Source organism: Polyodon spathula, chromosome 1 (genome assembly GCF_017654505.1).
Source record: "Polyodon spathula isolate WHYD16114869_AA chromosome 1, ASM1765450v1, whole genome shotgun sequence".
NCBI lineage: Eukaryota > Metazoa > Chordata > Actinopteri > Acipenseriformes > Polyodontidae > Polyodon > Polyodon spathula.
Window position 1 is genome coordinate 23,381,461 of NC_054534.1, and position 14,542 is coordinate 23,396,002.

At 37.3% G+C, this 14,542-nt stretch overlaps 1 protein-coding gene across 10 annotated transcripts in view; it reads left to right on the plus strand.

The window, feature by feature from the left end:
• Window positions 1-14,542, plus strand: part of LOC121315769 (semaphorin-4D-like) — a 71,435-nt gene that overhangs the window by 51,509 nt on the left and 5,384 nt on the right. For 7 of the 10 annotated variants that reach the window (XM_041250195.1, XM_041250159.1, XM_041250185.1 and 4 more), the window contains one exon: window positions 139-2,712. In XM_041250195.1, coding sequence (XP_041106129.1) covers window positions 139-1,112 — 974 coding nt within the window. In that variant the 3' untranslated portion in view covers window positions 1,113-2,712. The other 3 variants (XM_041250203.1, XM_041250231.1, XM_041250222.1) reach the window with 2 other exon arrangements.

Sequence of the window (14,542 nt, forward strand, 5' to 3'; positions counted from 1 at the left end):
TTAGCGTAAGTAAATCACTTGTCACACATTAAGAATGTGACCTTACAACTACATCCAAGTTGTAATTGGCTTACCCCAAGTGAACTTCAATACTAAACACAATTTTCACTTTTTTTCTTTCTTTCCAATATTCTGCAGTAAAATATGTATCCAGTGATGACTACCAGAAGATTATTGTAAAGCCTAGAAATGCAGCCGAACTCCAGTGCCAGCTTAAGTCCAATCTAGCCAAAGTAGTTTGGAAGTTGAATGGCACCGTTCTGTCTGTTGAAGACTCCAGGTATCACCTGCTAAGAGGTGACAGTCTGCTCATTTTGAGTGTCTCTGAACAGGACCTGGGTAACTATGAATGCTGGTCAGAAGAGCAAGTGAAAAGCAGTAGCTTTGCCCAGCTGGTGGCTGGTTTTGTCTTAAGCTTTGACTTGAATGTTCCATCTACAACATCAGACCCCACCTCCACTGCCACCACAACCACCACTCCCCTCAATCCTGTGATCCAAACAGAAGGTAATGCCAATACAGCCGAATCCACACTAACTTCAACATCACCAGGCTCTACTACTCCCACCACATTGCCTTCCCAAACTGAAACAAAACTAACCCCAACGTCAAGCACCACAGTACAAACATTGTGGACGCTTCCTATCCCTATATCAGATGTTCCTAACCTTGAAACTAAAGATCCTTCCACTGAATACATTAAGTCAAATAATAGCAATGCCCTTTTGTTACTGTTTTTGCTCTTCTTTATTCTTTTCCTGGCGTTAATGGCTTACAACTGCTACATGCAGTTCCTGCCACCCCCCTGCCTTAAGCTGCGTGCTGCCTTGTTGGGTAGCAACAAGAAGGCCAAGCCTGAATACATGGCTTGTGAAGCAGGTTTGATAGAGCCAATAGTGGAAAAGACTGTGCAGATTGAGGCACACAACCAGAACGGAGCTCAGCAGAAGGGTTTGAGGGACACAGGTTATGAAACGGAACCTGACTGCAGCAATGGCAAAATCCCAACTACTAAACATCTGGAAGAGCCTCAGGAGAGCAAAGACAAGCCTTTTGATGTCATTTGTGAATCTCAACCCATTGAATATGCTGATGCAGATGCGCCTTGCTGATAGATGCTTTGCTTGCCAGAGTTTTTACATTTTTTTTTTAGTTTTATGTATTTTATTATATTTTATTTTTATTTTTTTTGCTGTGCTTACTGGCTCTTTCAACTCCATGGTGAATCAGGGTTAGAAGCACTATAGACTTTTGTTTGTTTGTTTTTTTGGGACAATGGGTTTCTAACTTGTGTGACCCCGTCTTTTCCATTATGGTAGTAAATCTATAGGTTTATATTGTATGAGATGAATTATTATCATGGACTCATTTAAAATGTATTTTTTAAATATTTTTAATTTCGACAACCTGCGTTACATTCAGCAATTTATTATTTTTTTTAATTTGCCATTTAATTTGAATTCCAAATTGGAAACTTAATTTATCAAATTGGTAACTAACATTAATGTTTTCCAAATTGGAGTATGTTACTTTTTATATTTGTAATATATTAAATTGGTTGTCACATAATTTGTATATTGAAATGTACCTGTGCATTGTGCTGTGTTTGATGCAGGTTGACTGGATTTGTTTTTTTTGTTTTTTTTTCTTTTTTATGTAAATTCTCAGGGATGTTGCTTTGTTTCTGTTCATGCCTTGTTACATACAATGCTGTTAATAAGCTGCAGATGCTGTTGCTTTAGTGCATCCAGTCACTGAAATCACAAGGGCATGTTACATGGGATGAACAAAATCGCATGCTAAAATGAAGAAAAAGTAGCCTGGGAGAATAAAAGTAACAGCAGCTGATTGTGAGCCAAAACCATTATACAAAGGTTCTTCATTATGATAACCTGTGTTTGTGTATACTTTGAGAATGTGTAGCCAGATCTGGAGTACCTCTGGAATAAAACACTGGAGTTAGATTGCAGTGCAAAAAAACAACAGGTGTACAAACCGGGCCTTGCAGAACTGTCAGTCATTGCCCACACACTTGATGTTATTGTTTATATTGTACAGATTTTGTCATATGTTTATTTCCCAGTGTAAAGGTTTTGTATTGCGAGAAGTAACTTGAAGAAGGTAACATTTCATGGCATAATCCTGTCATGTACTGGAGCTATTTTTCTTAATTGGTGTATATAAAAGAAAACTGAAACATCTCAAATAAATACAGTAGTTACATGCCATGAATACAATAATTCTGTCATGCGAAGAATAATGTTGGGTGTTATATTTGACCCTACCATAGAATATATATGAAGATAACCATGTTTTTTTTTTGGGGGGGGGGCTGGGCTTTACACATGTATAGTAAATACTTTTTAACAAGCTTAATAGAAGAATTGAGTTTTATTTAATGTGAAAAATGTTTTGAACGTCCATTTATTGGTACAATCTTTGTTCCTCTCAGCATACCGTTTCTATACAGTGGTACTGTGTCTGCCATAAGGTTCCATTATTGTAGTTGAAAATAAGCCTGTTATTAATAGGGTTCAGGTAGCAGCAAGTATCTCATACACTTTACCTGGTTCCATCTTTCCATGAGAGTGCCACACATCCTCACTCATTCATTCCTGCTCTGTCCTAAACTTTTTTGTAATATGTAGTTGATATCATTTCTTCTTTGGCCTGCATCCTTAGAGCGCACTTATGTTTTTACACCTTTGTTTCTCGCAGCCTTTCCCTTGCCTTTCTTTCCTGTTGACTCTTCATCCTTGTCTTCTGTTGGGACCGATCCTCCTCTTTCACCCACTACTCCCCCACCTGAGCTTTGGTCTAGTGCAGAGAGTTCTGTAGTCCGGTTGTTGCCACCTTTGTTAAGTGACCAGGCGCAGACTGTTCATAGCCACGGAACATTCCACCTCTTCTGTCAAGCCACTGGTGAGTGAACACATCCATAACTTTTTATTTCCTGCTCTTGCAGTGGTCTCATTTGGATGGCATTAACCTTGAAAATGTTGTTTTAGTAATTATTTCATAAGTAAGGATGGGGTGTAGAAGTATATGTATTTCTTCAAATGACATACCTTAGGGGTTCTGACTCTGATAGGGATACATGTATGGACTGTTTTATGGCAACTAAAACTATGCTTTTTATTACTATATTGGTCTAAAATGGAATTGTATCAGTGGAAATTTATATTAACAATTTTCATGGCAAAATTACTACTACCGCAAGAATACAGAAAATAAAAATACCATTTATGGAAAACATCTTTGTACTCTTAGAATTACTGAGATTAGTGGACAGTACAGCAGAGAACTGTTCAATCTAGGACTCAGTTAATCACAGTTAACTTCTGCGATTTAATGCATACATTTTTGGGGAGAATGTAATCGCACTCTGTCTTGTTCCTCTCAGCATACCGTTCCTGTGGCAGCATTTTTGTACACTCGAGTGCATGCCAGGATTGAATGAGTGTCGTCATTGTTTTGAACGTAAAATTAGACACAGAACCGCATTATGTAGCAAAGCACTCAAACTGAAGGACTTTTGAAGTACTCTTAGAAATTCAGGATTGCTGCAAACCCATGAATCAAGCGAAGTACGATACTATAAGCAGTGCGGCTGGATAGCTACCGACTGCAGAGGCATTAACATTGTAGCTTTGTTTTACATTGAAACACAATACCAATATTATTTACAATTATGGAGGCTATAACCGCTACTCAGTCAATATTTTGTTTTATTTAGGCTATTTCAATTTATTAATAAAATATAATTTTACATTATTTTTATTTAAATGGCAATGAAAAACATCAGTTTGAGTAAAGGAAACTGATCATTTAAATGCAGTAAGGTGAGTAATAATAAACTGACTCCATTGTGATTTAGCAGTTGGTTCAAACCATTTAACAACAAATGCTGGATTGTAAATAAATATAAAACTATAAAGAGGGAGGAACAAATAGGACCCAGAATCCAGAAATAGGAAAACGGGTTTTATGTTGGATTGTTTTTATAATAATAATAATAATAATAATAATAATAATAATAATAATAATAATAATAACAAACTTAAATGAGATGGATGCAGTAATTGTATCAGTTAAATATGCGATTAGAACATTAAAGATTTAACTTTTTGTCTCAGAATTAATCATGATTATTTTTTCTTTAATCACTGACAGCCCTTATATATCTTGCATAGAAAAGATGGCATTTCAGTATTTTTGGTTTGTATGCAAAATGAAATGCAATTCTGACTTGGTCTGATATAACAGTACTTTCATGTTCTAAAAAGTTTTACCAAAAGATTTCTTGGTAAGCAAACTGAAGCCTTTTGGAACACATGCAAATGTGTTTTTTTTTTTTTTTTTTTTGTTGTTGTTGTTGTTTTTTTACTGAACATTAGAAAATTCCATGTTCTAATTTCCTCAAATTTTGCATTGGCTTAAATAAAGATGACTATGTGGTCATGAAAATGTTACAAAAAAAAATAAGATAAGATAAAAAATATGGCCATAACATACATGCCACGAGCACTGACATGAATTTGTTGAAAACAAGTCAGGTGTGGATATTCTTGTCAATTGGTTGATTTGGCATGAAACAATAGTACCCAGGTTACAGCAGTGTGACCTTGAACTTACAAATACATGGATAAGCACCAAATAAATATTTTCAAAATAAAGCTTGTTAGTATCGATATTCAGATATAATTGTACACAAAAAAAATAATAGTAATCTTGGCACTCAAACCCTTGCTTTTATAACACATTGGCCACGTTGTTGTTGCTGCTTCCTGTATGTTCTTACTGCAAATCCCTTTTGAAACACTGCTGTAGTTGGTCGGCTCTCTTTATCCACGTCTTGGATTATTAATCAGTTGGGGGAATTCCGCCAGTCATTTCACTCCCCACCACTCTCATTGTGTTGGAGGACGCATCAGTTTACCAGTACTCTCAATATTCTAAAGTTCTGAACGTTATATTTGCATGCAAGTAAAACTGCCTCACGACCACAAGGGGATTTAAAATAAATAAATAAAGCTCGTTTTAGAACAACGTTCAGGAAACTTGACTGTAGTGATAGGTGGTTTAATTAGTGAATAAAAATGGCATGTGCAAATATCAGGTAATGTGGCGCTTCTTGAAGACATGCACAGCAACAGTAGAGTATGTGTCATAATATTGATGACTTATCCAAATGTTACATTTTCATGGAATTGTCTAGAAACATTTGAGACGACACACTTCACAACATTACACATTCCATACTTGGCTTAAAAGAGGGTCAATGTGGATGAATACATTCTATGTTGTGTTTTCTCAGTAAGGGACCTTTGCAGATGTAAGAATATTGTGAATACCCTGTCTAGTCAAAGTTAAAGCAAAACAATTACCGGTATGCTTGATGAGAAGACATAAATTGCGCTTTGTCATTAAAAACTTGCATACTTACTGAAAATCCCAAGATAAAATTCAATCTGAATTCAAGGGAAGGGTATTTTGGCAGTTAAACTCAAGGGTCACAGGAAGATCTTATGCCCTGGCAGAGATGAAATTGTACTGTATTTTTGAGTGACATGGCATTGGAAAGTGTTCGAAAAGGTTCAGAAATTAACCCCGGGTGGCTGTAGCTGAGTTGGAACTACATTTATTAATGAATCTGTAATACAAAAAATATGCAAAGTTGCATTTTCCAACACAATCAGATGTCATATCTCAAATGAAAGGTCACAGGATAAAAATAAATGAAATGGCCTAGTTTCCAAATAACCATTTATTTTTCATGATAAGATGGGTAAGTAAAACTGGTAATTATCGTAAAGTTGTCTTTGCAAAGGAAATGTTTGCTTAAAGTGTTAAAAGTGTGTGTGTGGTGGGGATATGTCTAGGGGGCATTACACCTGCTTATTAACAGTCACCTGATGGTTTATACTTAGGAAGCACATTTAGAAAGTGCTAACTCTCATGTATAGTGTTACTATCTGCTAGTAGGATACTCTGGCAAAGCTTTAATAAGCATGCAACATGATGAGATATGAGGCAGGGGAACCAGAGGACAAGCTGCTGGATTAAAATGCTACAGCTGTGGTTTCTCTGGGGAGTGAAGTTACAACCTGGGAAATGCATTGTATTCCTTAGTGACTACATGATTATATACGTGGTACTGTGCCACTTCACAGCTGGCTCACGATTAATTGGGCCATTCCTCATTTCTGTCACATTTGAAATAACAATACAAAACTTTATCTTCCAGGGCTGAATACAAAAAGTAAATACACTTCAGCAGTATTATTCCTTCACTAACTTACTTTGTCAAAATGGAGGTGTGAAGAAGGAAGGAACATTTAAAGCGTTTTTAACCAAAATAATGTTATGCACATAGTGTTTAATCATATTCTGAATCACTTGTTTCATTGTTTGCCCACCATTACTGCTTTACTCTCAATGGTTTATTGTAATAATGTTACCAGACATAAAAAGCACATGTTTCCGTTAGTTGGTTATACTAATTTCATATTTTTGCTAACTATTTAGGTTTAATGGGTTAATTTTACCAGTAATATACAATCTAATTCTTCCTGCTATGATGAAATTGAACAATCAAGTTTACACCTTTAAAAAGTAGATCATGATATTTAAATGTGATGAAACAGTTTTTGTTTTGGTCAGAAAACAGATCTATAAAGAACTCCTTTCCCTCAAGGCAAAGTGCATTTCCCAGCGATGGATACATAATGGCAGTAATACCCTCAACATCAGAGTTTATTACGCGCTACAGCCAAAAAACTTGCTCCTTATTCATACTGGTGTCTTCAATGCTTTCTTTCTGTCTGCTTCCCTGATTCTCCAGCCACTGCATTGCTCAAAGTGACATACATGAAAGTCATACCAATACACTACGTACACTTGAATATTACATCACTGTACACATATCATGATTAAGGGCAGAAGAAGGATAATAAACTCACCACACATAGCTCAGTTCAATTAAGACATCCACAGTAGCAAAGCAAATAATCTATTAATGAAATACTCACAGCTGGCTTTGAAGCAATATTGTCTCAACTAAGTTATTGAGCTTAATTTCTTTTTATTTTATTTTAACATTAACAGGATGATGAATGATGCATATTCATTTAGCAGTAGGTGCTTCATCTGGTGTAAATGTTATATATCCTGATAGGAGCTTTTTATTAAAGGGGAAATACTCAAAACAACAAGGCTCTCTAAATGCTTTGTATACATAACAAATATGTCTCGCTGCACCAATTTTGTTAAGTCACGCGTTTGGCCATTATATCGGTTTTTTTGTCAGCTTTCTGGGTCAGCTGGAAAGGTAGGCCGCTGCCATATTGGAACCTTTCTGGCTCCACTGTTACGTCATATCGTTGACAGCCACCCACACCAGTGAACGCCGGCAAGGTGAATTATGTCGGAATGCTAAATATTCAGGTCCAAAAATAACAAAAGGAAAAATAGGAACAAAAAGTATTTATATGTGCCTAAGCCTTTAAACCAACAAGGGACGGCCATAACAAAACAATGGCTACATAATATAGGAACGCGACATATGCTCAATAGAATACTGTGTGACTATAGAGCGAGTCAGCGACAGGACGCCACACAAAGCGTGACAGAAGAGAGCTCCAATAAATTCAATGTTAATTTGTTTTAATGGTTTTTATATGATATACTGCTCAAGGAGAGGTTGAAAATGCATCAAAAGCTTTAGTTAAAATGTTTTCTACTGAAATGGTTTTATATTACTTTGCATTACAGTTCCCCTTTAACTGTTTTTGAAACTTCGATTTGGAAGGAAGAACTGCCCCAACACATTTCATAACGCAATCTGGGAGGGTTTAGGTCGGCCTCGCTGTCCTCGGCTCACCGCGCACCAAGCGACCCGTGGTCTGGCCAGGCACCTGCAGGCTTGCCTGTAAGCTGCCCAGAGCTGTTGTCTTCCGATGCTGTAGGTCCGAGATGGCTGCATGGTGGGCCTGCAGTGTGTAAAAGAAACAGTCGGCTGATGGCACACGTTTTGTAGGAGTGTGTGTGTTTGTCTTCGCCGCTCCCAAGGCAGCGCTGGGGTGGTAATTGGGGAGCAAAATGATTTGGCAACCTACTTTCTTTTTATTTATTTAGTAATGTACCAGAAAACTTTGTCCTGTCTTAAGTACAGAATTGCTGAATGACCCCGAGATTCTGCTTTATATACTGCAGCCCATCTGTTTTGAGCAGAATGTATTGCATGCATTACTTTGTTGGGATCAATGAATGCCTTGCAGAGGTGTATGTGTGTGTGTAGTAATAATATTCTTCCTATACAGGTAATCAGATCTAATCTTTGCTTCCTGTTATTGCAACCTTACGGTATAACTGCAGAGTGATAGCAGTTAATAAATTGAGCCATTTGTCCAGAACTCATGGCACCTCTCAGCATCCCAACTGCTTTGTGCCAGTTGTACGATTATCTTTCGTTGTGAATACATTACAGAACTCCCTAAGTCAAAATATTTCAGCTGCTTTGCTAAACCATTGTAAACTGCGATTGTAATTCCTTATCCAAAGCTGTCATTATAGGTTTCCAACTGGAGAAATAGATTGTTGATCAGTGTAATGCTTGACTTGCGGGATCATGGATATATCTAAGACGTTGCTGCAGTTGGAGTTGAAATTTTTTTTTAAGTACTTTTATTTCTTAGGCCCCAGTGATCTTCACATTGAATGGGAGAAGAATGGAGATAAGTTAGAACACTTTATTACAGAGCAAAAACACCTGCTGCTCAGTGGAAAAGTGCACTTGATCAGCTGGGTAAGGGATACGTTATTATATGATGCCCAGTATAAGTGCACAGCCTCAACGCGAGCAAGAAACGAAACATCCAAAGTCCTAATCCTTTTGGGAAGTAAAGGTCAGTGATTTAATATTTACTACAAAATTACAGACATCTTTTATTAGGATTCTGATATCCAACATGTAATTTTTGATGTCCAAATCAATTAATAATAATGGAAGTAATGTGTGTTTCTGTAACAGTAAGGGGTACTTTATGCAAATACATAAACAGCAAAACAAAAAGCTTTAGTACTTACTGTATTGCTTCTCTACAGCCACTGACTCATTCATCTCATCTCTTTATGAGGAGCTATAGGAGAGTACTCAGTTGTGATTATATAAACCAGTTACACAGTTTCAAATATATATGATCTAAGTGTACATTATTAGATACAGAATAAAGGCCACCTTGGTTAAGGATATATTCAGAGTAGTTTACTGCTACATTTCTTACCAAATCTGTCATTCCATATGGTTACCAGTATTAAGACACCATTTCAAGTTACCATACAAATTCAAACATTCAGAGTTGTCCGTTTTTAAATTGGTTTCTTATAACCACTTTTTTTTTTCACAGATTGTTACCAAAAGTATGTGTTGGGTTTAAGGTGCAATCACATTACTCTAATTAGAGTTTCATGAAAAGATCTCCTTATGATGTATGTTTACAGTATATCACTGAGAAGTAACATGATGATCTAATATTTTCCTTATAGATGCAGCCATGGAAAATAGCTGGTCAAGAGAATTCAGTAAATGGAGAAGTTCCCTAAGTGACCATGAGAAGCTGATACAAAGTTGGGAGAAAGCATGGGTATGCATTAGTTGTGCGTGTGATTTCTGTTACTTTGCATGGGGAGGGGTGCAATTCTAATAGCTGCAGTACCCATCCTAACTGACATGGAAGAAAGCTAGAATTAAATCCTCCTGAATTAACCAGACACTTTTTTTACAAACATAACAGCACACTTTTTTGTTGTTGTGTGTATATTTTACAAAGTCAGATAACCCTGAGTTCATTCAAACTTTACTTTGTGGTCTGAAATTACTAAAAGGTTCAACTCTTTAGTGCTGCATGTTTGCTCAGTTGGCAAACACATACTTGAAAACCGTTTAAACAAAATGTGATTGCCTTTACATTTTTGTCATGCAATTTAATATTTCTAACTTTAACTGGCCCAATTTGGCATTGGATAGTTATACTTTGCCATACAGACAACTATGTATTTATTTTCTTTTCTTTAGGAAAGCTGTGACCAGGATGATAGTGTATAATGCTCTCAACAAATTCCAGAGGAACTGGAAGAGCAAAAAAAAAAAAAAAAACTACACCAACAAGTTAACTCTTTCAACACTGCAGACCTCTAGAGAGGACAAGGGAAAATACTCAACAGACACCAGTTAACTGGGTCTTTCGTATGCCCCTATTTACTTTGTTTTCCATTTCAGAATCCCAAACTATTTGATTGGTTATGGTCGGGTTGTCTTTTATAGTAAGTTTCTTTGTGCAGAAAGAGTTTAAAAACAGTAGTTTGGAGACCAGTCTAGCAATACAAAGTGCCTACAATCAGCTGATATTTTGTTGTTTGTACCACATAAACAAATATTTGTTCTGGTCTCTACATTTACCAAAAAACAGTATAATGGGTGTATTTGCACAAATGGTATGACTGTTGCACGTGCTTAACGAGTGAAGTTGTAAGGGGCTGTTGATCACAGTGCAGCTGTGGATTAGTTAATTGCCTTAATTGGACTAGCCAAGGTTAAATGTGTAAAATCTTAGGGGCAGTACTTTTAATGGGAATTTACATAAGCTCAGGAGACCACCTACTGCAGATCTCTTAATGCCACTGGTGTAGTTGCACCGGAATGCCATCCCGGTACTTTTTTTCTATCGCAAAACCTTGACTTAAGAATTAACTTAAGAGTCTTTACCAGTTTGTTATGAAAATGCTTATAGAACTCTGGGACAAACGCCGGACAGCTGAGCCCAGCAGCCACGTTTGTATTTCTGTGAAAAATAGCAGAATACAACAGAGAAAACAATTTGTTCCAACACAAAACAGTAAACTGTTACCGTTATTTTAATATTTTTTATAATAAAAAAACACAATTTTTATTTTACACTTCAACCGAAGCTAGCAGCTTAGAAAGCACAGGTATCCGCCTTAAAGCATTTGATCCCGGGGCAGTGGCAGCAGAGCCGCCGGCTTCGCGCGAAACACAAGACCGTCGAGGGACTAACAAACAACCACGGCTGAGTGCACAATACGTGAAGTACATTTTTACTAAAACATGTAAAATAATTGCAATAAGTGATATGACACTGTGTACTTATCTGTTCGTAGAACACGCTCAGGTCAGTGAAAGGAAAAGTGATGACGTTTTGAGTGACTGCAGTCTCTTTTATGCCCTCGGGGGTGGCCACTACATGCAGCTGTAATATCGATTTCAGGTTTGCCTGAATCAAAGGATTAATGGCCATGAGGTAATGGTTACATTTTGTACTGGAAAGGTAACCATTATTTCATGGGTTTGTTGTGGTTTTGACAGTTATCCTAGTTGTTCTTTTTTGCAGATTGATAATACCCTCACAGCAGGGGTCGGGACCTCAACGTAACAAGGGGCCGCTGAACAGTTTAACTCGGTTGTCAGGTTGTAATACCTGCACAATACCAACGTACTTACAGAAACACAAATCATAGAGTACAAGTATACTGTATTTATTTTAAAAAATGGATATCTTTGAACAAATGCATTACCGCTATACCGCTGCTATTGTTTTTTCAGTCAAAAATCTTAAACCACACAGAATTCACAATGTAAAACCACACACAATTCAAAACAGTGCTTCTCTGTGCAACAGCAAAGATAATTAACTATTTAAATAGATTTCATTTACATTTACTAGCTGCCCGTTACTGTTTCTCAAAAGAAAAAAAAAAAAAAAAAACTCCAACGAAAAATAAGTTCCATTCCCATTTAACATTACATGTGGTTATTAAATTGTACATTTTGCTCCCATCAAGAAAAAAAAAAATTCTCTTAAATTAAAACAATTTATTTAATTTGGCAAATTCACCTCTGTGGTTCCACTGGCTCAGCAGTTCGCATATAGTATCTGCATAAGCATTGATTACGTACATCCACGTGACGTTGGCTGCGTGCCTTGGAACTGTTGCCTAACAACCACTGAAAGATTGCGTGTGGTATGAGAAAATCACTCCAGCAACAACAACACAGAAGCTGGCTGCGCAAGTGCCGAGGCGGCGGATCTAATTCATGTTTTTTTTTTTTTTTTTAAATGTAAATAAACACATATAAAGAAACTTAGAGGGGCCGCCACCAAACCTCAAGTGGGCTGCCATTGGCCGATCCCTGCTCTACAGCAACCAATCAGAAGACAGCATTCCCGGTCTGTTCACCCTACAGGTTTATAGTAATATTATACAGGGCATCGCAGTGGTTGAAGTTCTGCACTGATGATGACCTCATAATCAAAAGATACACAAAAATAGCCACAACATAACCAAACCACCAGGGACAACATTTACCTGCTAATTGCTTTCAAAACAAGCCAAATTTGGTTAGAAAAACACCTATCTGGAAGCACTAACGGGGTCGAGGAGTAGTTCTAAAAGTAAAATGTGAGATGCATGTATTACCTATTAAATGTTACCTCAAGTTCAATACACATTTAAAAAACATGAATTTGTATAATTTGTTTTTGAAAAATCTATAATGTAAATTGGCATTCCGGTACTTTAAAATTTAGGACTACACCACGTGGAATGTGATAAAAAGCCATGGCTGCAACAAACTCTGCAGTGTTACAATGTAAACCGATGATGTGTGTATGCACCGTTTGTTCCAATATCAGTACAATAAAACGTATGTTATGTTACAGCTGTTTACCACACATGATTATAGCTAACATATATTTTTCTTAAATGTAATTTAATTGAAATTAATCTAACGGCTTCACATCCCCAATCCACAGCTTTATTTATGTACTTTGTGAGAGAAATACATGTACGTAATTGTCTTCAATATACTTTACAGTTTTTGCTGCTGTTTCTGTGTACTTGAAAGTCTAAATGCTGAATATATCCTTAACCAAGGTGGCCTTTATTCTGTATCTAATAATGTACACTTAGATCATATATATTTGAAACTGATAAAATAGCAAATGTTTCTTTAGAAATAATTTTGATTACTGGGGTTTTGTATAGATAATTGTACTATTAAAGCACTTAAAACAACATGAATTCAAAAACAAAAATATAATAAATATATTTTTGAAAAAAGCAAATAACCAGTACAGATTTTTTTTTTTTTAATTGAATAAATACGTTTTTCTCGTTTGAGTTTTTTCACGCAGGTGCAGTATCCACATTCCAGATATATAAAGTATGTGCAACCAGGGGGGAAATTCTCAACAAACAAGGGCATGTACTCATATGCACTGCCAAGTATAAACATTTAAAAAATTGAGACAATTTGAGTGCCAATGAATAAATACTTAAAAAATGTATACATATTGGTACACGATACATTGATGAATATAAAATAAGCCTTAAAAAATAACTGATCAATTATAACGTTGGGTTACTTATCGTAACCCTGGTTCCCTGAAAGAGAAGATAACCACCAAACAATACTTTAGGGATACGCCTGCTTCAGGTAGGTATTTGCTGAGCATTTTATGTCAGAACTGCCGTTAGGCCCCTCCTTGGAGTGACATCCTCGGTCCTGCCTATCAAGGTTTGGTGTTCATCTTCTCTTTCAGGGAATCAGGGTTACGGTAACCTAAAGTTCCCTTTCAATTCAAAGACGACCACCAACCATTACTTTCGAGAAAAGTATACCAAAGCCGTCGCAAGGGAGCATCAGCGGACAGCATACGAGAGACGCCTCGCTACCGCCAACTAGTGTTGGTGGTGTGTGCGTACAACCTCAAGGACTCTTGTGCCTAATGAAGGCGTAGAGGGATCTACCACATTGATTTGGTAGAACCTGGTGAATGTATGCAGAGTAGCCCAGCTAGTCGCAGTACAGTTGTCAATCAATGAGGCACCTCGAAAGAGAGGCCATGACTTAGCCACACCTCTGGTAATGTGCGTGACCACCCTTAAAGGTCGGGGTAGGCTGGCATTATCATCGCAGTCAATACTGTGTCCATAATCCAATGTGACAGTCACTGCTATTCACCATAGCAAACGAACAGCCGGTCAGACTGATGCAGCTCTTTTGTCCTATCCACATAACCTCTCAGTGCCCTCACTGGGCAGAGGGAATTCAGTTTCCCATCCTCCTCCGAATCAAAGGGAGGGGGATGGAAGGCCTCTATTTCCACTGATTGGTTCAAGTGGACAGCATAATCACCTTAGGAATGCAGGGTTTGTGCGCAACGATAGCCTGTTTCCATTAACTCAAACATGCATACTGTGCACAGACACAGCCTGTAGCTCACTGACCCGCTTAGCAGAGGTGAAGGCCAATAAAAAGGCTGTCTTCACAGAGAGATATTTCAGCTCTATGGAATGTATAAGCGCAAACGGAGCCTTAGTGAGAGCCTCCAATACCACGTCTAGACTCCACTCTGGAAGGATGTCCTTTCTTAGGGGACGCAGCCGCCGAGTATCCTTTAGAAAACAGGTCGCCAGAATATGGGCGCCCGGGGATACCAAGTCTACAGGGATGTGGCATGCA